Here is a 25,046-nt window from a genome sequence, read left to right as displayed (position 1 = left end):
TCACCAGGTGGCGCTGCAGAGCCAGCTCCCTGCTCAGGGGACTCTTGGGGGCCGGAGGGGGTTTGGCAGCCAGGCCCGGAACCCACTGTCCCTCTCTCGGCTTGGCCCTGCTGCTGCGGCCTGCCTGCCTTCTGCTCACACTGCAGGCACCCTGGGACCCCATCCTGCCTCCTCTGCTGGCCCCTCGGCCCAGTTCCCTTTCTGGTCAGCCCCTAGTAGAACCAAAACAAGAAGACAAAAGTGGGAGTGAAGAGTCTGGGCAGCAGCTTGCCCCAGGCCCGCCCCTGTGGCCCAGAGGGTACTCCCTCTCTTGGTGTCCAGCCACATGGGCAAGCCTTTTAAAAATAGCACCTCGTCTCTGTAGTGCTTGGCAGTTTATGAGGCGTGTTCACCGTCTTTTGTGCCAGTCCCCAAGAGGCTGGGCTCACTTTAGAGACGGAGGGATCCTCGGAATTAGCTGGCCCAAGGTCATACGGCTGGTGAGCTGTGGGCTCGAACCCAGGGCTCCAGGCGGGCTGTTGGTTTCTCCGAGGCCGCACTTGGCCCCAAGTGTCGCGTCTGGGGACGCGGTCCCGGAGGGGGGGGAGAAGGGACCCAGACGTCCCGCGCGCCGGCGGGCAAGGAGGGGCCTGGAGCGGCGGGGAGCGGGCGGCGGGGCGGGGCGGAGGCGGCGGGCCCCGGCGGGGCGGGCCCGCGCGGGCGGCGGCGAGCGCTCCGCCACAGCCGGCTGGCGAGCCCTGGGAGCCGGAGGCGCGGCGTGCCGCCCAGCCCGGGACGGAGCCGCGCGCCGAGCGGGCCCCGGGAGGGCGCGGGGCGCGGGGGCGGGGGCCGGCCCTGCCCAGCCCGCCAGGCCGCGCCGCGGACACGGGCCCCGCGTTGCCCGGGCTCAGGGGCCCGCCGAGCTAGGACGGAGCCCGCCAGCGCGCGGGGCCGGAGCGCCGGGACATGCAGCGCGCGGGAGGCGGCCGGCGCGGGCTCTCGGCGCGGGCGCAGCGCCCCTTCCTCCCGGTGAGTGGCGGGTGGCGAACCGGGGACGCCAACTTCGCCGCCAACTTGGGGCTGGGCTCGGGCGCCGCGCGGGCAAGGACGGAGGAGACAGACGCGGGAGTCCCGGGGACAGTCTGAGCGGCGCGGGGAGCCCGGGGAGGGGGCGGCCGGCGCACCGAGACCCTCGGGGACCGGGCCTGGGGTTCGGCCCCGGGCGGATGGAGACGAGGCGAGAAAGAGAGGCCGAGGCGACAGGCTCGAGGCGGACGCGAGGGAAGGACGCGGGTGAGGCACCCAAGACGTTCGTCTCTCGGGTCGCGGAGCCCTCCAGCTCCTCCTTCGCTGGGCGTCTTGGCGCCGCCGGGGAGGGGGCGGTGCGGGGACGCGGGAGTCCGGGCTGCGGCCCCCGCAACTGTTGCTGATGGAAGCCCGCTGGGACGGGGAGCCGGGCCGGGAGCTGGGGCCGCGACCGGGTGGAGGGGGCTGGAGAGGGCCTGGGCAGAGGGGACTAAAGGGGGCTGTTGGTGGCTCCGGGAGTTGGGCCCCCTGCCTCCCGGGGGTCTGTTGAGCGTCTTCTGCTGCGCGCATCTCCTCTCCTCGGCCCGGCATAGCACTCCCTCCTCTGACCTCAGGGAATCAGCGTGGGCTTCCAGGGGTGCTGGGATCTTCCCAAATGCCGACCCAACACCTCGGGCTCGGGGACGCAAAAGGAAGGCTGGGTGAAGAGGACCAGGGGAGAACCGTGAGCCCCGCAGCGCTGGGCCCTGGCCGTGGCACCAGCGGGTTTGCTCAGGTCTCCCGGGGCTTCGACAAGGATCCCCGACGGCGGGGAAGGGAAACCCAGAGCCTCCTGCTGCGGAAGGCGGTTCGCGCCCAGGCCTCGGAGACCTTGTGAAGGCAAGGCATCAAGCAGCCAGGAAATCCCCAAGGCTGTGCGTCCCACGACCCATCCAGAGGTCCTATTGGGTGAGCGAAGAAGCGGGGCTCCCAGCCGGGTTCTTGACACCCACGCCATCGATCCACCCTGCTTCCTAGCCCGGCTCACCAGGCAGGACTTCTGGCTGGGTGCCCAGCCCTCCCGTGGTGGTACCACCTTGGCTCGGCCTCCCCCCTGGCGCCACAGGGAAATCGAGGAAGTCTCATGCGCTCTATCTTGGAGCCCGTCTAGTTTCTGGCTGCACCAGTCTGTTTCAAGTCGGCTCCTAAACTCCGTACTAATAATTTGAATAGGAGCTTGAAGGGGACCCCGGTAAGCTGGAGACCAGACTTCTGGGTTGGCCCCCAAGCCCTGGTACCCCGCCCACAGCCCCGCGGGCCCGGCGAGCTGGCTCCCCGCCTCCGCCCCAACCCGCAGGCGGGGCTTGCGGTGAGTGGGGGTGGGGTCCCAGAGCCGGGGACGCCTGCGGGTTTGGGGTGGGGTGTAGCAGCGCGGCGGGGGGCGCGGACGCGGTGCCCAGTTTGGCCGCCAGGAGGCGTGGCACGGGTCCCGGAGCCCGGAGTCGCCGCCGCTGCCGCCACCGCCGCATCGCGAGTGTCCTTGAGCCGCGGGTGACGGTGGCTCTCGCCGCTCGCGCCCCGTCCTCCCGCGGGGGGAGCCTGATGCCACGTTCCCTATGAATTATTTATCGCCGGCCTAAAAATACCCCGAACTTCACAGCCCGAGTGTAAGAGATTCCTGCCAAGGGGAGGGGGCGGGGCGCCCCCCGGGGGGCCAGGGCGGAATCAGCAGGGAGGTGCGGGGGGGTAGTAAATCTAGGAGGGAGACTTTGGTGCCCGCGCCAGTGGGAGCGAGATGCAGGGGCGGTCTTTTCCCCTGACGCCTGGGTTCGGATTTTTAGCTCAGCGGAAGTGCAGGAGGGAAGGAAACCCGACGGCAAAGGAGAGGCCGCTTACCAAAGGGCTGAGGATCTAACGGGCAGAGCAGCCGGGATCCCCCTGCTTCCCCAAGCAGCGCAGCCGGTGGGTGGGGCCCATTCCTGGGGCCAAAGCTCCTGGCCTCGGAGAGGGGGGAGCCACCAGTGCCTGGGGTGTGAGTGTGCCTGCGCGCACATCCGTGTGCGGGAGCCTGCCTGGGAATGGGGGAGGGGGCGAGGGAGAAAAGAGCCCTAAGCAAGTGGAGGTGCTCAGGCAGCTCAAGGTGATGCTGAGTGTTTCAGAGGACTGACCGCTGCCAGCCCCTTCCCCCCTCCCCCCCCCCCGCCAGGTCTTTTTGCGGGTCCTGGTGTTCATTAACTTACCAGCCTATTAGTGAAAGATGGGAGTCGCTGGGGAGCGGGCAGAAATTCCTAAGACAAAGTCAGGTGTATGGCAGGGGCATCATCCAGTGGGCAAATACCTGCCAGTCATCGAAGTGGTGAGCAGGGATCTTTCCAACCCAGGAGGGGGTAGGGGAGTAGGGTAGGAGGCAGGTGGCCTAGAGCCCCACCCAGACCCTATGTCTTCTCAGCTGTTGTGTCCAGAGCCCAGAGGGACTAGGGCCAGTGCCCCATGCGAGAGGGATTTAGGTTGGACCCTGAAAATTCTGGAATTTTGTTGTGTAGACAGGAGAGGCCGTGGGAAGAGGACATTCTAGCCAGAGGGAGTGACAGAGCAAGGACCTGGGGATGAGGACGGTGGGGGCTGTCTGGCTAACAGACTGGCAGGAGTGTGACTATGGAGGGGAGACAATGGGTTGGTGTCCTGGTGTGTGGGGCCCTGATCATGGGACCAAGGTGTCTGGACTTCATCTGTGGGCACCGGGAGCAGCTCTGCTGTTTGAGGAGGGGTGCGGTGGCCAGAGCAACATTTCAGACCAGGTGGTGGTGGATGGGAGGGGGAGGGGTGGGGGGCCGGGGCTGTGACCCTCCTGCCTTGTGGGGGAGGCTGGATGTCATGTGGTGATAAGACCCTGGAGTCTGAATGTCTGAATCTGCCCACTGCTCTTTGAAGCTCAGAGACTTGCCTAATGGAGCCCCCCCGCCCCTCTCCCCATGCAGCCGTATTCTGTGCTCACTTCTGGAGGGAGGTACCACCTGCCTCAACTTCCTCTTCTTCTCTCAGTCCCAGCGAGAGTCTCTGTGGGCAGTGCCCCCTGGCAGCTGGGGGAGGGCCTGGGTCCTACATCTAAGAGTCATGTCCAAAAGAAGCAAAATGAGAGCTGCATGCATCATTTTACATTTTCTAGTGGCAACATTAGAAAAAGTAAAAAGAAACAGGTGAGGTTTGTTCTAGCTGTGTATGTTATTTGACTCCATGCGTGTAACAGTATTTCAACGCATAATCAATATAAAAAAAATTGAGATACTCTATGCTCTTGTTTTCATGCTAAGTCTTCAATATCCAGCATGTATTTCGCACTGAGAGCAGACCTCAGTTCAGACGAACCACATTTCAAGTGCCCATAGTCACATGTGACTGGTGGCTGCACAGAGCTGGAGCTCAGAGCTGGGAGGCAGAACTGGGGGAGGCTTGGGACTGCCCAGGGGTCAGGGGACCTACTGGGACTGGGCTGTGAGCAGAGATGGGCACAGAAAGGCGTGGGGGGGTTGTGCGGAGGGCAAACATGGCGGTACCTTATGCAGGTATAACTTGAGACCCCTGATTGGTGGTAGCTGAGGCATGGTGTGGCCCGACATGGCTTGAGCTCTGATCTCAGACTCACACATGTGCCTGGGCTGACATTCTAAGTCGGTGTGCTAGGAAACCGTACACGGGGGTGGGGAGGGGGGAGACTTCAAGGGCACCAGAATGAGTATTCATTCCCTCCCCTGCCAAAAATCCTGTCTTCTCAGCCTAAATTAAACCAGGTTCACCCTGGTCACCCTTTGGCTCCCCCACCTCCGCCCTGTTCAGAAGTTTTGTCGGGGATGTGATGAAGATGGAGAGGATGGCACAGCTGTGGCCGATGGCCAGCTGGGAGGGAGAGCTGCATCAGTGGGCATCACTCTCCGGCTTGGCTGTTGATTCCAATCCAAAGCAATGATGTTTACTTAACGGGGAAACGCTTCACGCCCTTGGGTTAGGTCAAAAAAATCTTGCACGCCAGCAATGGCCTGGGGAAGCTGCTCGTATGTGAGACACCTCAGGGCTCCAGGTGACCCTGAGTCCTGAACAAGTCAGTGGTGTCATGGTCCTGCTGTAAAGTAGGTACTGCTAAGTTGAGGCCCCGGGGGAAGAGTGGGAATGTCCAGAGGACGAAGCTCTATGCCAGGCAGGGCGCGCAGAGCAGGGCCCTTGGGGATGTTAGATTCAGTTTAGGATGGAGAACACGGAGGCGGGGCAGAGAGTGTCACAAGCTGCCTTCTGTCACCTGGATGTGGGGCTGTCCCTATGGATAAGGATGCTGATAGGCGTGGGTAGCCCCGATGCTGCTGCAAGGTAGGTCCCGTGTTATCGCAAGAAAACGTACCCGAGTGACTTCCCCAGGACCACACAGCTAGTCGGTGGCACAGCTGGAACTTGAACTCAGGTCTCTCTGACTCAAATCCATGCACCTGGGCACCAGATTTTCAGTGTGTCGCCTCGGGGTAGGGCCCAGACAGAGGAGTTTCCAAGGCTCTGGCCTTTGCAGCCAAGCAAGCTGTTCAACAGCAGAATGAAAGTCATGAGCACTTCTGGGGACTCACATTCTTCCTGCCCTCACCCCTCCAGGCTGCCCTGGGGACGCTCAGCTCCTTCTCTGCCTCTCTTTGTGGAGGGAGGTTTTCCCCTCTTTTCTTTCATCCTTGGGATGCGTGTCTCTCTGACTCACCTCCCCACCTCTGTCCGTGTGCTCATCTTTTCTCTTCACGCTTCTGTCTTCCCCCCTATACCTACCCTGATCTCTCTGCAGGATCCTCTGGTGGACATGGGTGGCGCCCTGGGGCCGGCCCTGCTGCTCGCCTCACTCCTAGGTGCCTGGGCAGGGCTGGGCCCGGGGCAGGGTGAGCAAGCCGTGACGGTGGCCGTAGTGTTTGGCAGCTCGGGGCCACCGCAGGCCCAAGCTCGTACCCGCCTCACCTCCCAGAGCTTCGTGGACCTGCCTCTGGAGATCCAGCCGCTCACCGTGGGAGTCAACAACACCAACCCCAGCAGCCTCCTCACCCAGATCTGCGGGCTCCTAGGCGCTGCCCGCGTCCACGGCATCGTCTTTGAGGACCATGTGGGCACCGAGGCCGTGGCCCAGATCCTGGACTTCATCTCCTCCCAGACCCACGTGCCCATCCTCAGCATCAGTGGGGGCTCTGCTGTGGTCCTCACCCCCAAGGTGCCTGTCCAAACTCATGTCCCCTCATCCCTTGGGCCGGAAGCTGGGCTGGGGCTGCAGGAGTGGGGCTGAGTCTGGGCCAGGGGGAGACTTCAGCTCTGGGGAGCTGGCATTGGGTGGTACCAGCAGGGTGGTGGGGGCTGCGCGTGTGACATGGGTGATGGGGAGAGAAGGCTGTGGGAATTATGTTCTCATGTTCTCAAAGATAAACTTCCTGGGCTGCTTTCGCATTGTGTCTTCTCAGCCCTGGCCCACCTTCTCTCTGCTTCTCGGGCCTTCCTTGGTCAGGCTCCAGCCCCAGGGGCAGAGGCCAGGCTGGGCAGGGGATCTGATGCAGTTAACCTGCAGGGGGAACACCTGGGGTCAGGTCGCTGTCCCTGGCATGGGGGAGGCATGCCCTCACAGATCTGCAGCCCGTGGGGAGAAAGTTCTAAACACACATTAATCTGCAGTCACAGCTGGGGCAAGCATGCTGAAGGAAAAACACAGCAGGGTCTAAGAGGGCCCCCGTTTGGGTAGGAGGTTGGTCAGAGAAGGTCTCCTAAGAAATCATTTCGCAGCTGAGGCCTGGAGGATGGGAGAGAGTTGGCAAGGCGTGTGGTGGGTTGAGTGGGGGGCGATATTCCCACCGGAGGTACCAGGTGGTGTGAAGGCAGCCGGGTGGAAGGAGCTGGGAGTATTTGAGAGAAGGTTGGAGAAGGGGAAGGGATTCTGAGCACACAGGAAGATATTTGGGTTTTATCCTAAGTAACTGGAGAGCCAAAGAAGGTGTTTAGGGGAGAGACCTATCTGATTTACCTTTCTTTTATGATTATTTTTTATTTTATTTTATTTAAAATATTTTTTAATGTTTTATTGTTGAGAGACAGAGCATGAGCATGGGAGGGGCAGAGAGCGAGAGGGACACATAGAGATGGAAGCAGGCTCCAGGGTCTGAGCTGTCAGCACAGAGCCCAGCGTGGGGCTCAAACTCACAAACTGTGAGATCATGACCTGAGCCGAAGTCGGACGCTTAACCAACTGAGCCACCCAGGTGCCCCTATGATTATTTTTTATTATGGAGAAATTTGAGCATACATAAAAGTAGAAGTGTGTAATGGCCCCATGTACCATCCACCCCTGGCCAACCCTGCCCCCTCTTCGCTGTCATTCTAAAGCAAAGCCCAAGCATCCTACTGTCCCGTCCAGAAATATTTCAGTATATATCTCTAATAGATAAGGGCTTAAAAACCAAACCGCCACACATTATCACATCTAAAGAAAATAAAAATTCCTTAACATCATCAAATATCCAGCCGGTGTTCACATTTCCCCACTGTTTCATAAACATCTTAAGTGCTTAATTTTAAATTTGGTTGCTTGAATCAAGAAACAGATTAAGTTTCCACGTGGTGATCGGCTGATGTGGCTTGGGAGCCACAATCTCTAGGATCCTCCTCCATTTCTCTTGCAATTTGTTTGCGGAAGGAACTGGCTTACTTGTCCTGTAGGATTGTCCCAAATTTGCTTATTTAAAAAAAAAAAAAAGGTGGGGACAGCAGGCGCAGTGTGGTGACATCCTGGAGTAACTGCAGTGGCAGGAGGGACCCCTCAGTCAGCCGCGGACTGTGCTAGTCCAGGCTCTAGCTGGCAGTGCCCTTGACATTTGTGATGGTGGAGGCCGGTGGGGAGTTGGAACCTTCTCACCCCCGGGGCTCCGTGGAGTGTTTCCCCAGTAATGTTTGGTCCTGACAGTAGCTCTCAGGGTGGGTGGCTCTCTATCTTAACAGTCCTTTAGAAAAAATACAGATGCCGAGAGTCCCTTCTCTGAGATTCCGATTCAGTTGGTCTGAGAGGCATTGCTTCCCAAACTAGCGGGCTCAAGCTTTGAAGAGCTTGTCAAAATACAAATTCATGGGCGCCATCGCCAGAGACTCTGATCCAGTAGGGGTGCGATGCGCCTGAGAATTTGCATTTCCAACAAGCTCCCAGGTGACAGCTGCTGTTGCTGATCTTTGATCCAGTATTGGTCGGGTGCGAGCTCGCGAGAGTAATTTTAAAAGCTCTCCAGATGATTCTAATGGGCAGCAGGGGCTAGGGACCACAGCGGGGGCGGGAGGCGCGTGTCGCAGCACGAGGGCTCCCGGGACGTCCCGCGTCTTCGGTCGCGGGCGCCTTAGGGAAGGGAGGGAGGGCGCGGAAGCTGGGGGGCGGGGCGCGCCGAGCCCCGCCCCGGCTCAGGCCCCGCCCCGCCCCCAGGAGCCGGGCTCCGCCTTCCTGCAGCTGGGGGTTTCCCTGGAGCAGCAGCTGCAGGTGCTGTTCAAGGTGCTGGAAGAGTACGACTGGAGCGCGTTCGCCGTGATCACCAGCCTGCACCCGGGGCACGCGCTCTTCCTGGAGGGCGTGCGCGCCGTCGCCGACGCCAGCTACCTGAGCTGGCGGCTGCTGGACGTGCTCACGCTGGAGCTGGGCCCGGGAGGGCAGCGCGCACATACCCAGCGCCTGCTGCGCCAGCTCGACGCCCCGGTGCTGGTGGCCTACTGCTCGCGCGAGGAGGCCGAGGTGCTCTTCGCCGAGGCGGCGCAGGCCGGCCTGGTGGGGCCCGGGCACGTGTGGCTGGTGCCCAGCCTGGCGCTGGGCAGCACCGACGCGCCTCCCGCCGCCTTCCCCGTGGGCCTCATCAGCGTCGTCACCGAGAGCTGGCGCCTCAGCCTGCGCCAGAAGGTCCGCGACGGCGTAGCCATCCTGGCCCTGGGCGCCCACGGCTACCAGCGGCAGCACGGCGCCCTGCCCTCCCCGGCTGGGGACTGCCGTGGCCACCCCGGGCCCGTCAGCCCTGCCCGCAAGGCCTTCTACAGGTGGGCACCTGCCCAGGGCACGGGGTAGGTGGGGGGCGGCGCTTCAGAGGACCCGGGTGGCCACACCTCCCACTAGCTGGTGCCCGGGGCCAAGTTACCTCGCCTCTCTGGGCTTAGTTTCTTCAGTTGAAAATAAGCCAGGTATGAGCCTGTGGTGAGGATTGGAGGGGGAGGGGTGTCAATACAAGGATACAGAACAGTAAGTGTACAGTCAGTGCTCCCTGGGGGTGGTGACGGTGACGTAGAAGGTGGGGGAGGGGGCGTCTGGTCCTGGGCAGGGCTGCAGGCAGAGCTAACCAGGGACACCTGGTTTCTCTCCCCCGTCGCAGGCACCTACTGAATGTCACCTGGGAGGGCCGAGACTTCTCCTTCAGTCCTGGTGGGTACCTGGTCCAGCCCACCATGGTTGTGATCGCCCTCAACCGTCACCGCCTCTGGGAGATGGTGAGAAGGGGGTGAGCCCAGGGTCCCTCGGTCTCGTCTCATTTTGTTGTCCCACAGCTGAGCAGAGGGTCCCTTCTGCCCTTCTTCCAGCCCCTCATCCTTCAGGCCTCAGCTGAAATATTTGCACTGCACCAGGGTGGGTGAGGCATCTCTGCTCAGGGCTCCCCTAGAACCCTAGCCTCCTTCCACTACAGAACTGATCAAGCACTCTTATCACATAGTCCTGCCCCTGGGGGAGTAACCCACAGCTATGCTGGCCAGACGGACGTGTCAACAAATGTCAGTGCTTGGGGAGAGATGTGTGCAAAGCATTGTGGGGGTACAGAGGAGGGCCAGAAATCAGTTCTGCCTTCAAAGGAGGAAACTGGGGAAGGATTCACAGAAGTTGGGACATTTGGGTGGGGCTGTGGAGGGTTGAGTAGGAGCCCATCAAGAAGGGATGCCAACCTGGTATAGACAGAGGGGCAGGAGGGTCTGGGGCAGTTTAAAGTCATGTGTTTGGGGGTGTAGGGACTGAGGAGGAAGGGTAGGGTGAGGGGGGTAAGGTGGACCTGATTGTGGAAGACCTTGAGTACTGGGCAAAGGACTTTATACTGAGGTGGGGGTGGGGTGGGGAGGGTGGTGAGACAGGCTCAGGTCTGGGCTTGAGGAAGATGCTGGAGGCCCGCAGGAGCATGGTCCTAGATGGGAAAGCATGGGGGCCAGAGGCTGGGAGGAGGCTGCAGGGAGCACCGCCTCCTTCACTTCTGGTCCACGCACAGCCCCTTGCTCTGCTCTCCAAATGCTCCTGCCCCAAATGTCCCCCGGCTAGGGAGGGTGACTCTCGGCCCTGGCAGGCCCCACCAGAGGCCCCCACCTAGACGGTGGGGGTAGTCGGGCTGGAAGTCGCAGGCTGAAGCTGGTCACCCTTTGCAGGTGGGGCGCTGGGACCACGGTGTCCTCCACATGAAGTACCCGGTGTGGCCTCGCTATAGTGCCTCTCTGCAGCCTGTCATGGACAGCCGGCACCTGACGGTGGCCACGCTGGAAGAGCGGCCCTTTGTCATTGTGGAGAGCCCTGACCCTGGCACGGGCGGCTGTGTGCCCAACACTGTGCCCTGCCGCAGGCAGAGCAATCACACCTTCAGGTCTGCAGGAGTGCGCAGGGAGGCCCGGTGTGAGCTGTGTGTTGCCATGTGATGGCAAGCGTGTGTGTCTTATGCCTGGGTATGGGGGCAGGGGCCACATGCCCAACTGGGGGGAGCTGCTGGCTCTGACTACTGGCGGTCTCTTGGTGGCAGCAGTGGTGACACAGCCCCCTACACCAAGCTCTGCTGTAAGGGCTTCTGCATTGACATCCTCAAGAAGCTGGCCAAGGTAGTCAAATTCTCCTATGACCTGTACCTGGTGACCAACGGCAAGCACGGCAAGAGAGTTCGAGGCGTGTGGAACGGCATGATCGGGGAGGTAGGCCTGACCACCCCTGAGGTCCACCTGAGCCCACCCCCCTGCCTGCCTGCCCCCCCAGGCCCCACACATCACTCAGCCCCCTAGATGTTCCTGTGCTGGGGGTCAGTTAGGGCAGAGCCTGAGTCTAGCTCCTAAGGCTCTCCCAGGCAGCAGGGGGGATGGGCTGTCACCAGTGACTCCCAGAGTGGTCAGGACGGCAAGAGGAGCTCCGAGGACCCCAGATGGGAACAGCCCACTCAGACAGGGGGGTGGTGGAAGGGGGGCTGGGGGAGGCTGAGGAGAGTGCTCCAGCCTGTGGGACCTTTCCTCCAACCCGGGCTGGGCCCCCATGACCTCAGGTGTACTACAAGCGGGCAGACATGGCCATCGGCTCCCTCACCATCAACGAGGAGCGCTCCGAGATCGTGGACTTCTCTGTGCCCTTCGTGGAGACAGGCATCAGTGTGATGGTGGCACGCAGCAACGGCACCGTCTCCCCCTCGGCCTTCCTGGGTGCGGCTCTGGGTGGGCAGGGATGGCTCTGGGGTCTGAGATGCTTGCGTGGAAATAGGGAGCTTGGGGTGAACCCCAGAGGGCCAGCGCAGCAGCCGTGGGGGCCTTGGAGGCTGGCCGGACGCCTGAGCTGCAGGACAGGAGGATGGAGAGGGAAGAGGTGAAGTCCGTGTTCCATTCTGAGTCTGGGTGTTGGGTGAGGAGGGTGGAGGGGTCACTGTGAGGGGCAGGAAACCCGGGAAGGCAGGCCGACTTCAGGAGGTGCCCGGTGGCTAGGACAGTAGGGGAGAAGCTTCACGGGGAGCTGGAGGATCCAACCCAGAGAGTGGGAAGGAGCGCTGATTGGTGACTTGATTAGGAAGACAGCATTTTGGGGGCAGCCCCTATGTGCCAAGCCTCACACTAGCTACTGGGGAGACAGCCATAGTCCTGGCCGTCGGCAAGCGTCCTGTCGGGACGTCAGTGGGACTTGCAGTGTGGGATTTCCAGAAAGCCATGAGGACGGGCAAGCCTCAGCCAGGAGCAGAGGAGAGAATCTCCTTCCTGCTGTGTGGCCTTGAGCAAGTCACTGAACCTCTCTGAGCAGGGCTCCTCAGCTGCATAGGAGTCAACAGCCCCCACCCCACAGGATGGGCATTGCATCAAAGGACACAGTGCTTATGGCAGTAATGCCCACTTGCTCTGGGAGACTGAAGCCACCGAACAGTTGGACTCCCCAGCTCCTGGGGCTTCGGGGCCCTGTCAGTAGGATCAAGAGTGAGACTTGATCTCAGAGACCCTGCTTCCAGGCAGAACAAACAGCCCATACACGCTGGGCCAGGCAGGGCACTTCCGGAACAGGAGTGTGGTTAGCGATGTTGGCAGGCGAGGGAAGACAGGGGAGGAGAATTCCTTGGGCATGCTGGTGAAACGGGATCAGGCTGGGTGGGGAGGAGGGAGAGGATGAGGGACAGAGCAGGTTGCAGGGAGAGGAAGAGAGAGCATGGGGTGTAAAGGAAGTTGGGGGTGGGTATGGGATCCAGGGGAGATGTACAGTCAAAGGGAATTTCCTGGGGTGGGATATGGGACCTGGTCCCAGGGCAGAGGGGAAGGAGAGAGCGAGCATGCTGGAGAGCCTGATCTCCCTTTGCGGGGAGGGGTCTCTTCTGGAGCTCTGCCATTCTGAGAGTCAGAGATCCTTTGGCTCAGTCCTCGGGACGGATGGGCCCCACTTTGATCACATGGACATACCTGTCTGCACCCAGTGCTCTGGGCTGTGGGGTGGGAAGGACAGTAGTGAGGCCTCTGAGCTGCCTCCCTCTGTTCCCAGAGCCCTACAGCCCTTCGGTGTGGGTGATGATGTTTGTCATGTGTCTCACCGTGGTGGCCATCACGGTCTTCATGTTTGAGTACTTCAGCCCTGTCAGCTACAACCAGAACCTCACCAGTGGGAAGAGTAAGCTCTCACCTGGGCCTGGGAGGAGGGGCATCCTGAATGCACTGCAGGGGCCCTACAGAGAAGGCTGGATCCTGGGGGAGGTCTCTGGATTCCCGAAAACAAGCAGGGGCCAGTCAGATATATGGGGGGAGGGGGAGAAGGAGGGAGGGAGGGAGAGAGACAGGGTGGGCTGGCTTGTCCTGGAGTGGGGATGGCTGGGGCTCGGGCCCCACCCAGGAAAGAGTGAAGACCTGAGTCCCTCTGTGCCTACCCTCTCACCCCCAGAGTCTGGGGGCCCATCCTTCACCATCGGCAAGTCGGTGTGGCTGCTATGGGCACTGGTCTTCAACAACTCGGTGCCCATCGAGAACCCCCGAGGCACCACTAGCAAGATCATGGTCCTAGTCTGGGCCTTCTTCGCCGTCATCTTCCTCGCCAGCTACACCGCCAACTTGGCTGCCTTCATGATCCAGGAGCAGTACATCGACACTGTGTCTGGCCTCAGTGATAAGAAGGTTCTGGGGCTACAGCTAGCAGAGGGCGAGGGGTGCTGAGAGCAGGGGCAGGCCTGTGGGACACAAGAGGGGAATCTGAAATGGGGCAGGGACAGGAAGGAGCTGGAGACCTGGTGACGAGAGGGCTGGGGCACTAGGTGAAGGGGGGATGGCTCAGGTACACCGACTGAGTGGCCTTGGGTAAGTCTCTTCCTGACCTGGCTTCAGGTTTCACCATTTGTAAAATACAGGCGTGGCCTGGACAGTCTCTCAGAGTCCTGTGCCCTCACTCTGCAAGTGCAGACTCCAGGGCCGGGCCCCGGGGACGGGGCTGAGGAGTGTTGGTGTTTCCAGGCTTGGACGGAGGGTGATGTATGGCGCCTGCCCTCTGCCCGCAGTTTCAGCGGCCTCAAGATCAGTACCCGCCCTTCCGCTTCGGCACGGTGCCCAATGGCAGCACAGAGCGGAACATTCGCAGCAACTACCGAGACATGCACACCCACATGGTCAAGTTCAACCAGCGTTCGGTGGAGGATGCGCTCACTAGCCTCAAGATGGGGTGGGTCCTCAGCCCTGCACCCACCCTCTGACCGTCTCTACCCACATATCTCCCCGTTGACTAGCCTTAGCTCTCTGGCCCTTCCTGGGAAACCCAAGGTGGGGACGAGGAGGCTGGGGGTGGGGGGGTCCTGTAGGACTCCTGGGAAAGGGGGTAAGGAGGTCTTGGGGCAGAGTGAAGATTTAAGCAAAACTGGATGCCCACCATTTGGCTCAGAGATGCAGCTGAGATATTGACCAGGGTTCAGCCTTGGTCTGAGTGGTGGCTCTGACCTTCTTAGGGTCCTAAGGTAGATGGAGGGGCTGGGCAGAGAGGGTGTGTCCTCTGGAGGTAGAGGGTCCCCTGGCCTCTCTGAGAGGAGGGTAGGTGGGGGTCCCTGAATTATGGAAAAGGGCTCTTCTCTACATCCAGCACCCAGGGGAACCAGAGAAGTCTCTGCCCACCCATCCCTCCTGGTCAGTGCTCAGCGGGCTCATGCGGGCCAGACCCCTGTCAGGCCCCAGGTTGGGTATCCCCACCTCACATGACCCGTGGCCTGTCCGCAGGAAGCTAGATGCCTTCATCTATGATGCTGCTGTCCTCAACTACATGGCGGGCAAGGATGAGGGCTGCAAGCTGGTCACCATTGGCTCTGGCAAGGTTTTTGCCACCACTGGCTACGGCATCGCCATGCAGAAGGACTCCCACTGGAAGCGGGCCATAGACCTGGCGCTCCTGCAGTTCCTGGGGGACGGTGGGTGCTGCAGCTGGGGGCCCGGGGGCCAGGGTGAGCCGTGGAACCTGAGGCGGGGACAGCTACCTGATGGCCATTCAGCATTTCCACTACCATTCTCTGAGTCCCAGGGCCTGTGGGCAGCAAGAGGCCTCTGGGAGTGATGCTGGGGCAGGGGGGAGTGGGGGGGGGCATCTGGAGGGACCACATGGAGACTTGGGGAAGAGGTGGGCTTGCCAGGTGGGAAATAGGACTTCAGGGGGCTCCCTGAAGGGCAGGAAGACAGGAAGGAGCTCAGGCCACACAGTAGGGCTTGGGGGAGGCTGACATCCTTTCTTTTTTCTCTAGACCCCTGTCCCAGCCATTTCCATCTTGAGATCACCTAGGGTAGTGCCAAGGACCCGCCTAGTCCCAACAGAGCCGGGGCGCAGGCTTGCTTGGGACAGGGGGCTCACATATGTAAGCAGTCCAACGGAACCTGTCCCCAAACCCAGAGCTTTCAGCGCTATGAGATCAAACTGTCTGATTTTCCGTCAGTGCCGCAGAATGAGAGTGATAGTGATTAAGGTGCTAGAATGTCCTTGGGGAGCTGGGCTTTTAGTCTCTGTATGTGGAGCTCTGTGCCTGGCGTGTAGGTTTGACCCAGGTGTGAGTGATAACATTTACCGAGTCTGCAAGCTTTTACTGGGCGTGTGGGGGGATGGGCATGTCCAAGGCTGGCATGGTCTACCCCAGCCCCCACCCTGCTTTCCTTTCTTCCTGCTCATTGACACCACCCCTCCCCCTCCCCCCTCCCCATCCTGCCCCTGCTGGGCTAGATCCCTGTGTGGACCTGCAAGGAGGTGGCACCGGGCTCCAGACCCCTCCTCGCTCCAGGTTTGGGTGAGCATTGGGAGGGTCTTTCCTGAGCCAGATGTGTTCCTCTCCACCCCCTCTCCCCCATCACCAGGGGAGACACAGAAGCTGGAGACGGTGTGGCTCTCAGGGATCTGCCAGAACGAGAAGAACGAGGTGATGAGCAGCAAGCTGGACATTGACAACATGGCTGGCGTCTTCTACATGCTGCTCGTGGCCATGGGGCTGGCTCTGCTGGTCTTTGCCTGGGAGCACCTGGTCTACTGGAAACTGCGCCACTCGGTGCCCAACACGTCTCGGCTGGACTTCCTGCTGGCCTTCAGTAGGGTGGGTGCCACCCCACCCCAGGCAGGTCCCAGCTTTAGGGGCACCAACCCAGATAAGTCAGAGCTGGCCATGGCCCCATTTACAGAGGTAAAAACTGAGGGCCTTCAGCGTAACACAGCAGAAGAGAAGCAGAGCCCTTTTCCCACAGTGTTTTGGAGCCAGGCTGACCGGGTTCGAACCCTCACTGCTATTTACAAGCTGTGTGCCTTTAGGAAGAGATAACAGTATTGCTCTCACAGTGGCGCGGGGCCGGGCACATAAGAAGCACTTAACGAATGTTAGTAGCTTCCTATGACTTCGGAGGTCTGGGTTGGTGCTTGGACCGGGAGGCGGGCGGTCCCCGAGAGGAGTTGTCACTCATGGCTGTCTCCTCCCGGCTGCCCAGGGCATCTACAGCTGCTTCAGCGGGGTGCAGAGCCTGGCCAGCCCCGCGCGGCCGCCCAGCCCGGACCTGACCGCCGGCTCGGCCCAGGCCAGCGTGCTCAAGATGCTGCAGGCGGCGCGCGACATGGTGACCACGGCGGGCGTGAGCAGCTCCCTGGACCGCGCCACGCGCACCATCGAGAGTTGGGGCAGCGGCCGCCGCGCTCCCCCACCACCCGCGTGCCCTGGCCCACGGCCGCCCACGCCCGGCCCGTCCCCTGTGCCCAGCCCCACGAGCCGGGGGCCGCCAGGCGTCGGTCGTGCCGTGCTGGGGCGCAGGGCTCCGCAGCTCCCCGGCCGCCCTCCGACGCCTGGGCCGTCGCTGCCAGACGTGTCCCGGGTGTCGGGCTGGCCGCCCCGGGAGGCGCGACGGCCGGTGCAGGCCAGGCGCGGCGGGCGGCACCTCTCGGTCTCCGAGCGGCGCGCACTCCCAGAGCGCCCCCTGTCGCCCGAGCGCTGCCACTACAGCTCCTTTCCTCGAGCCGACCGGTGCGGGCGCCCCTTCCTCCCGCTCTTCCCGGAGCCCCCGGAGCCTGAGGATCTGCCGCTACTCGGGCCGGAGCAGCTGGCTCGGCGGGAGGCTCTGCTGCGCGAGGCCTGGGCCCGCGGCCCACGCCCTCGCCACGCTTCCCTGCCCAGCTCGGTGGCCGAGGCCTTCGTCCAGCCCAGGTCGCTGCCCGCGCGGTGTGGCCGCCCGGCCTGCCGGCGCTTGGCGCAGGCGCCATCCATGCGGCTGCCGACCTACCGGGAGGCCTGCCAGGAGGACGTGTGGGCCAGAGTCCCCGCCTGGCCGCACAGACAGCACGCCTGTCTCCACGCCCACGCCCACCTGCCGCTTTGCTGGGGGGCCATCTGTCCCCACCTCCCCCCCTGTGCCAGCCATGGCCCCTGGCTCACTGGGGCCTGGGGGCTTCCGGGGCACAGAGGCAGGACCCTGGGTCTGAGCGCAGGCTACAGGGACAATGGGGGGCTGGAAGAGGTCAGCAGGGTGGCCTGTGGGACACACGGCTTCCCTGGACCTTGTACCTGGAGGCGGGTCTCCAGCTTGGAGTCAGAAGTGTGAGGGGTCAGCTACTGTGGTTCCTGGTCAGCTGGATTCTCTGCCTGGCACTGCCAGGGTTAGTGAGGGCAGGTGACTTGGGCTTTTCTGGCTTCTGCCTTGAAATCCTGGCCATGCGCCCCCAGTGACAGATGTCTTCCACGGTCAGTTAACTGACCTGGGCAGTCTCAGGTCCTGGTGTGGTCTGGGTGGGTCTTGCTGTCCTCTTATGCAAAGCCCTTCGCACCTGTCCTGGAGTCACCAGGAGCAGTGGCGTCTCCCTGCCCCGCTGTTAGCTAGTTCCTAGTCACAACTGCTGGGGGCCTGGTGTGGGAGCATGGTGGCTGGAAGAACTCGGGGTGGGGGCAGGGCTGTGCCACCCCTTGCCCTCCCTGACTGGAGTTTCTTCTCAGAGCAGTGGGTCATTAAACAAATCTTTTACAACCCACTGGTCCTGGCGGCCTCATTCTGCATCCCTGGGGGTGGAGGGTGGCACACCATAGCCTATAGGCAATAGAGCACCTTGGGGGTATCCCAGGCGTGGTGTCTGCCTAGAGAAGGTGGGCAGCTTATCTGGGAGATAAGGCTGAGAGAGGGCTCTGGGCAGCAGAGCCACTTGGTATTCAGTGGCAGCTCCTACCCACCCTGGTGCTGGATGTGACAAATGTGCTCAGCACGAGGGCTGTGGTGGTGACGGACGGAGTTCATCCTTCAGTCTCCTTGAAAAGAGAGGCTCATGCCAGGGGCTGTGGGTGTCCTGCTTTGCCAGAGGCCCACCTGGAAGTCTGATGATGTCACGGTGGAGACGGCAGAGGGAGGTCTGCTGTGGGCTCACCTGGGCCCCAGCTGGCTGTATTCTCTCCCTGGTGGATGTGCAGGGCTCCGAACTGCCTGCTGGCTCTGGAGTCCCGACACAGGTGGCTTCTGAGGTCAGACACAGCTCAGCCTTGCTGGTGCCGGGACCCCTCGGTGGCGGGGGTGGGTGGGCGGTCAGAGAATCTGCTGGATGTCTCAGTCCTTCACCCTCCCTCTGGGCTCCCAGCCCCACCTCCTTTCTCTGTCACATGTCATTGTCCTGGACCATCTAGAAAGATGGCTCTTGCTTACAACTTTCAGTGGTTACACATCGGTGGTTACGTGGAACCCCCACAATGACTGTACAGTAAGCACTCATTCTTCCATTCATTCCCCAAACGCGGTAAGTGTGATTGGTGCCGTCAGACCTTTTCCAACTGTGAACATGTAAAGCCTGAGGCCTTGCTGTCCTTGACAAGTTGGGTGAGGCAGGGCAGAAATTACCTCCATGTAACAGGGAGGAGGCCAGGGTGCTGATGCCAATGTCACGTGCAGCCGCTGCCCCATGCCCTTTTCCACACATCCTTACTGGATCCCAGGAAACTGGGTTCCCTTTCCAGTCTCCAAACACTCCACTACTGGGGGTGAGGCCATGAAAACTGAAGTTTTGTGTTTGGTTTTAGACATGAGGGCAGCTGAGATGCTAGAGTGGGGGAAATTTCTTTATTTCTGGAGAGCTGGATGGACTATGCCCAGAATGGGCGGCCCCAGTCCATTACAGTCAAGTTCATGTCCTCTGCCCCGTTGTGGACTTCACGGATCCAGGTCCAGGACAGCAGTGGGGACGGGGGACCTCAGCCACAGGTGGTAAATGTGGGTCTAGGTAAGTGCTCGAGGCCTTGGAAGGGAGCTTGAACTTGAATGCAGCCACCGGTGGTGAGAGAGTTAAGCCCCTGGACCTACCAGCCTCTGAACCTGACCCCTCCTGCTCCCTGAATGAGAGCAGCTCTGGCTGAAAGGCTGCAGCAGGTAAGCTGGGAGGAGTCTTGAGGTCCAGGCTGCTTTCCGCTCACTGCCCAAGTTCATTAATAACCAGGAACCGGAAAAATAATTAAAAGCCAAACATGGAGCTGAGCCTGCTGCTGACTGGCTCCGAAGAGGCATCCTGCTCTTGGAGTCAGGCTCTTGGCTGCCTCATTCCTCCTCCAGGAATGTCTTCTGGGCAGAAGTGGAGGCAGGGAAGATGCCTACTGAGGGTTCAGACCTTGCCCAGCCTCTTGCTCTGAGCCACGATGCCCCCTGCACCTCTACAGAGGACCACGGAAGGGCCCTGCACTACCGAGAAGAGGGCAGAAAGCCTGGCAGGGGAGAGGAGGGAGCTGTCGCAAGGCCATGGATGATTAATCATCATAAACAAGGGCCCGACTGTGTAGCAAAGAGCAAGCTGAACCCACCCAGATGCTGGCTTTTTCGTTCGGTGGGACACAAGAGGGAGGCCCTCGGTCACCTGTCCCATCTGTGTCACTCTGCTGCTGGGGGGCTATTTCCTCATCAGGCTTTACTGAGAGCCTTGTGGCCCACACCACCTCTTTCCTGGGGCCCGTGGGCAGGCAGGGGGCAAAGAGCTTAGCAAAGAGTGGGCAAGATGGCCTATGTCAGGATACCTGGGCTTTAGTCCCGATTCTAGAACGCTCCAGCCGGGCCTCGGTTTGACTCTTTGAAAGGGTCCTTAAGTCCCCGGGAGCCAGAGAGAGACTACTTTCTCCGCAAAAGCCCTCCAGAGCTGAAGAATTGGGACCAGTTTGTTTCTGAACTGTAGCAGGCAGTTGCTACAATTCAACAGGAGGCTATGGAATCAATCAGGTGCCTGGGGACCCAAACGGGGGGTCTTCAATGAGTCTGGGGTCCGTGGCTACTAGTGCGGTTATGGCTGGCAAGTGACGAGGGAGCCAGGCATCAGTACATAATAGCTTTATTGAGCACGTCTGTGCCAGGCACTAAGCTCAGTACTTAAGTTCCCACAACCAGTCGGTGCAGGTACTATCACCCCCGTGTGACCAATGATGAGGAAGAGCAGAGACGAGGAAGAGCAGAAGGCTCGTTGCCCGAGAGCGGCAGGTCTGCCTTCCTGGTCCATGGTCTTAATCCCCAGATTACGCTAAGGTCCACATGGGAAGCACCTAGCACTGTGCCTGGCACATACCAGGCACTGAGAAGCTATCACTTCTCCTTTTCTCCATCCGACGCCACCATGAGCCCCAGCCCCAGGGAGGAGGGGCTGCAAAACTCTCCTGCAGTGCTGGATCTCGGTTTTACAGGACAGCCAGCTTTTCAGTGGCCATTAGCATAGCCAACCGGGTGTCAGCCCTGCCCAAGAATCCGACCCTGAGACAGCTGTGGGCTCGGTCTTACCCCTGCCCTCAGTCACGTGGCCCTGGTGCCTGGCACTGCCAGAGTCCTCCCCCGGGGCTGGTTTCTCATGAGGTGGGGAGTGGCCCCCCCAGGACCCCCCCAACCCCACCACTACTCTGACTCTAGTCTCCGCCTATTGCTGGGGCTGCTTCTGGCCCCCGTGTGGCGAGAACAGCTGTGTAGCTAAGGGCCTGGCAAGGTGCCTGCTGCCCACCGTCCACCACTCAGCAGTGCCTCCCAGCCTGTCACCTGCCATCTGCCCCGTCGATAAGCCCGCAGCCACCTCTCTGGACTCAGGTGAGGGAACAGGCAGGAGCTGGTGGCAAAACGGGCACGAGGGAACACAAACTCCCACCTTGGCCTGGCCTGCCCTTGGGGCCAATCTGGGGCAGTGCGGGTGAAAGGCACCGGGTGGAGGCTGGCGGATTTATGTCCTCCTCCACAGCGACATCTGTACCCAGACCAGGCTGGGCCTGCATCCTCTTCTGCCCTCCCTGCCACTGACCCCGGGGGGGCCCGTCTGTAAAACGGAAATCATGATCCCGCTCATCCCCCTCATTACCCTGACGTAAGCACTTGCAGCCAAGTGTGCCTGATGCACGTGGTGAACGAGCATCACCGGGGTTCTGTCTGGCTGTTGGGCCTTGTGCCCCCTGCCCCAGCCCCCTGGCCATCAGCAGTAGAGAGGAAGGCGACCCCATCTGACCTCCAGCAGGTGAACACAGAGCTGTAAAGGATCCCAGACAGTGGCAGCGGTGAGCACCCGGGGGTACCATCAGGGATGTGGCCACCTATCCCTCCAGGCCTGGGGCTGTCCAGCTCGGGGGGGGGGGGGGGGGGGGGGGAGGGGAACACAGACACCCGACTGCACCGCTGTGTGGCTCCAGATTGTCACATTAATCAACCTGGGCTTTATGATGCTAATAAATTCGAGTCCAAAATTTGGTTTGGAGCCTGGGGCGGCAGAATGATTTAATTTGCTTTGTCCTTAAGCAAGAGGGAGTGTAAATGGAGAAGGGTAAGGACAGATGTTCTGAGTTTCCAGAAACAGCTGGGCAGCTGCAGGTCGGCCCAAGCCATGGGTGCCCATCACCCGGGGGCCCTCTCTGCTCTGCCCACCTGGGGGTGGGGCCTCCTGGGAAGAAGCCACAATGGCAGATGGGGAAGGGTCATCTATTTTCCACATGGATGGACAATCACGACACTTGGGGACAGGCTGTGAGATGTGCGGCAGCAGTTAGAAAGCAGACCACGGCCCATCGTGGCCAGGGATTCTCACAGGCTGGGGCAGCCACGGGCGGGGGCGGCACTGCCTGGGGACGCCCCAGGTCCTCCTCCCTCTCCTTCCAAGACCACCAAGGACCCCAGGAGACCTGGTGGTGTCGCTCCGTCCAAGATATAAGCACTGCACCATGCAGGGAAGGCAGCGGAGGTTCCCTAATGAGAGCTGAGCAAGGCACTGAAATCAAAACGGGGAGGGGGTGGGGGCCTGCCACCCCACCCGAGAGAGGCAGCTCCAGGCCAGGCTGCTTTGGGCTCCAGGACTGGTGGGGCCAGCCCCTGGGCTGGGGGCACGCCAGGGAGGGGTCAGGAAGGACCCCCAGGTCCTGAAGCAGAAGGCACATTGAAAATGCAGAGCCCGCTAGTCACCTGTGTTTCTGAGAAGGGCTGGCCCAGCAGGGACACGCATGCCTGTGACAGGGAGGGGACCATGGAAGAGCTGGTGACGGGGCCAGGAAGCCACCTCTCCTTCCATGAGAATGGTGGCTGGTGCCCCATCTCAGTCCACAGCACCCAAAGGTCACGGAGAGTACGGAGAGAGCACCCAGAGCCTGGCTCAAAAGGGAGCCACGTTTAGTGCTGGAGTGGGAGCAGGGACAGCCAAGCCTACTGCTGCTCCGCAGGCCCGACCTCTGACAGGGGGGGACGCAGAGCCCGCTCACCGCTACGTGCCCAGGGTGCCCCTAAGCCACCGCAATGCTGGGTGGGGGTAGTTCCCTTTAGTGGTTGTTATGCACGGGCCCCAACAGGGCAGTCAGGAGAGCAGAGAATCCCTCTGAGGGGTCACAGGCTCTGGGCTTTAAACCGGCTGCCGGGCTGCTGCGCCCCGAGGAAGGACTGCTCCTGAGTCACCTGCTGGCACCCACACGAGGACCTCAGAGCCACAGTCCAGGGACCCTGGTGCCAGTCGGCACTTCCTGTTCCTGTCATTCTTCCCTTCTCCCGGGACTGGAGCAGCACCCGGCCACGCCAGGCCTGACGGGAAGGTGGGACCTGCCTGTCACTGGCAGCCCTGGTGGGGAGACTTTAGGGCCTGGGATTTGCCCTGAGGAGGCAGCAGTTACAGTGGAGGAATTTTCCCGGACGAGGATGCAGGAGGGGCTGGACGGAGGAGGAGGGGACGCGGCCTCTAGTATAAATAACGGGAGTGCCAGCACTGTCCCCACTGTGCGGGAGGGAGGCGCCCGCCCCTGGCACGTAAAGCAGTAACTAGTCCTGGAACTGGGCCAGCCGTGTGCCCGGGTCGTGCGGCTAGGCTGGCCAGCGGCAGCTCCGGGAGCCGGGCCGCCCTGCCAAGTGAGGCGAGGTGTGGACTGTGCGAGATCCTGGGTGGGGAGAAGGCCCCCGGCAGGAGGCATGGAGGGTCCCCTCCACGAGTCTGGGCTCGCCTGCCCCGTGAGACCCTGGGAAGGGATCAGCTCTTGGCTCCGCAGGTGGGAAGGTGAGTGTGGGGGCCAGAGTGGAGGCCCTGCCTCTCTCGTCACCAGACACATGCCGCCATCAGACCTTGGTATCGCTGAGGATGATGTTGGCGGTGACAAAGAAGAAGCAGGAGAAAGCCCAGAGCAGCACGAAGCCCACCCAAAAGGTGTGGCGGAAAGGGGACCTGTGCTTGTTGACGGTCCCGTAGCCCAGGGCCAGCTGGGTGTCCTTGCGGCTGTGGTACACCAGGAAGGCGGGGATGACGTACTGGATGCCTGTGCCTGCGTAGGCACCCGTGATGCCCACCAGGGACTCCAGGTCATGGGTGCAGAAGGCCACCAGCACTGGGGGCAGCAGGGTGATGGTAGGGAACACCACACGGTCCACCACCCAGGGGTACGTGCCCCCCTCGCGGTGGAAGAGCGTCTTCCAGTTGTTGCGGAGGGTCACGGCGATGATGGGGAAGTTGGTGCTGATGGTGAAGACGGGGAAGAGGCCCAGGAAGAAGCGCACAGCAGCCAGGCTCACGACGTCGCAGCGTGCGAAGTTGAGGGTGTACATGTCCATGAGGCTGTCGCCGCGGAAGCAGAAGATGGCGGTGAAGCAGAGGAGGCCATAGAAGGCGAGGATGAGCACGTAGTCCAGGAAGACCAGGCGTGTGAGGTGGCGCTTGGAGGACACCGGTGTGACGAGGGATGGCAGCGAATGCTGGCACATGAAGGAGTAGACGCACACCCCAAACAGGTTCCGGACCCCGGAGAAGTCAGCCAGGGGTGGGTGCCCTTCCCTGTGCCCGTTCCCGATGCGGACCAGGGCCAGCACGATCATGATGGCAAAAGCTGAAAGAAAAGAGGGTGGTTGGGCAGCTGAGCAGGAATCAGCCCTTCCCGGGGGGGGCAGGGGGGTTGGGTGTCGGCTCGGTGGCACCTGCCCAGGGACCAGAGTGCCAGGTGAATCACGAAGTTCACGGGACCCTGATGGCCGCATCTTGGGGCAGGTCAGCAGTGGCTGTAGACCGCACGCCCCTCCCCAGAGGATAAGGGACTGGGTCTCTCAGGGGGGCCTGGGCCTGAGAAGGGGCTGTACGGGTGGGTGGGGGTGTGCTCCAGGCCAGGCCCTGCCCAGCTCCCTTGGGGGGCTTTTGTTGGAGCAGGCCTAGGCCAGAACTTGTGCTCCCCTCCCTCCGTTGGCTTAGAGAATGTATGTATAGGAAGTGGGGGGCGGGGATGGGAGGGGCACACAGCATTTGGGGGGGGGCGTCCTTCTGGGCACTGGCTCGAGGCATCTGAGGGGGAAGTGGGAAAGTGTGCCGGCAGCTCTGCGCAGAGGTGGGCGCCCAGGGGCCTATACCAGGCAGGAGGCAGGACACCAAGACCAAGGCTAGAGGCAAATGGCACATGGCTCTGTTCTCCTGGGCCTGGTGGCAGTGGTAGGGGACAAGTGACTCTGACCCAGGTTTCATATAGGGCAGAAGGGGGCCTAGGACTGTCTGCTCAGAGCAAACGGGGCCCTGACAGCCCTCCTAAGGGTCTTATACCGGGAGCCGGGCTCGTCAGCTGAGGCTCCAGGACGTAAGGCCCCCGAATGCAGACACACCTCTACATCCGGCTGGCGCCGCTCCGTCTCTGGCTTCCTGCACCCGCTATCCAGGGTGCCCAGAACCGTCACCGTTAGCCACTCAACATGCACGGGTGCTACTGGTGTCCTCCAATCCCTGCTGTGTCTATTCAGACCGGATCTGATGGCCCCTCTAAGGACACTTATGTCTCTCGTTGGGCCACACGGGCAGGCAGGGAAAGGGGCAGCGGGCTGAAAGAGGCCGGCCTGTCCCAAGCACGTGGCCCCTCCCCACCATCCCCTGAGGCCACATCACACTC

The 25,046-nt window shown here is 61.4% G+C and overlaps 2 protein-coding genes across 7 annotated transcripts in view; one reads left to right on the top strand and one right to left on the bottom strand.

Moving 5' to 3' along the window:
- The first annotated feature begins 727 nt into the window (after positions 1–727).
- GRIN2C (glutamate ionotropic receptor NMDA type subunit 2C) lies at positions 728–17,707 on the top strand. Of its 3 annotated transcripts, none has more exons than XM_039226501.1 (13): positions 728–1,008; positions 5,798–6,211; positions 8,450–9,048; positions 9,378–9,492; positions 10,408–10,619; positions 10,776–10,938; positions 11,280–11,433; positions 12,743–12,868; positions 13,136–13,365; positions 13,743–13,903; positions 14,449–14,636; positions 15,565–15,797; positions 16,183–17,707. In XM_039226501.1, exons 1-13 carry the CDS (start codon positions 946–948, stop codon positions 17,281–17,283), a joined length of 3,759 nt encoding a protein of 1,252 aa, XP_039082432.1. In that variant the 5' UTR covers positions 728–945; the 3' UTR covers positions 17,284–17,707. The 3 variants fall into 3 exon arrangements, with proteins under 3 accessions (XP_039082432.1, XP_039082433.1, XP_039082434.1); XM_039226502.1 differs by lacking the exon at positions 728–1,008 and adding an exon at positions 2,224–2,353; XM_039226503.1 differs by lacking the exon at positions 728–1,008 and adding an exon at positions 2,481–2,651.
- Positions 17,708–20,898: 3,191 nt separating this feature from the next.
- Positions 20,899–25,046, bottom strand: part of TMEM104 (transmembrane protein 104) — a 58,810-nt gene continuing 54,662 nt past the window's right edge. For all 4 annotated transcript variants that reach the window (XM_039226294.1, XM_039226295.1, XM_039226296.1 and 1 more), the window contains one exon: positions 20,899–24,008. In XM_039226294.1, the coding sequence (XP_039082225.1) occupies positions 23,248–24,008 (761 nt within the window). In that variant the 3' untranslated portion in view covers positions 20,899–23,247. The remainder of the gene's footprint in view (positions 24,009–25,046) is intronic.

This window comes from Hyaena hyaena, unplaced genomic scaffold, assembly GCF_003009895.1.
Source record: "Hyaena hyaena isolate Hyena2069 unplaced genomic scaffold, ASM300989v1 scaffold_21, whole genome shotgun sequence".
In the NCBI taxonomy this organism is placed as follows: Eukaryota; Metazoa; Chordata; class Mammalia; order Carnivora; family Hyaenidae; genus Hyaena; species Hyaena hyaena.
Note: the sequence above shows the minus strand (reverse complement) of the source record. Positions and strands in the feature narration are given on the sequence as shown.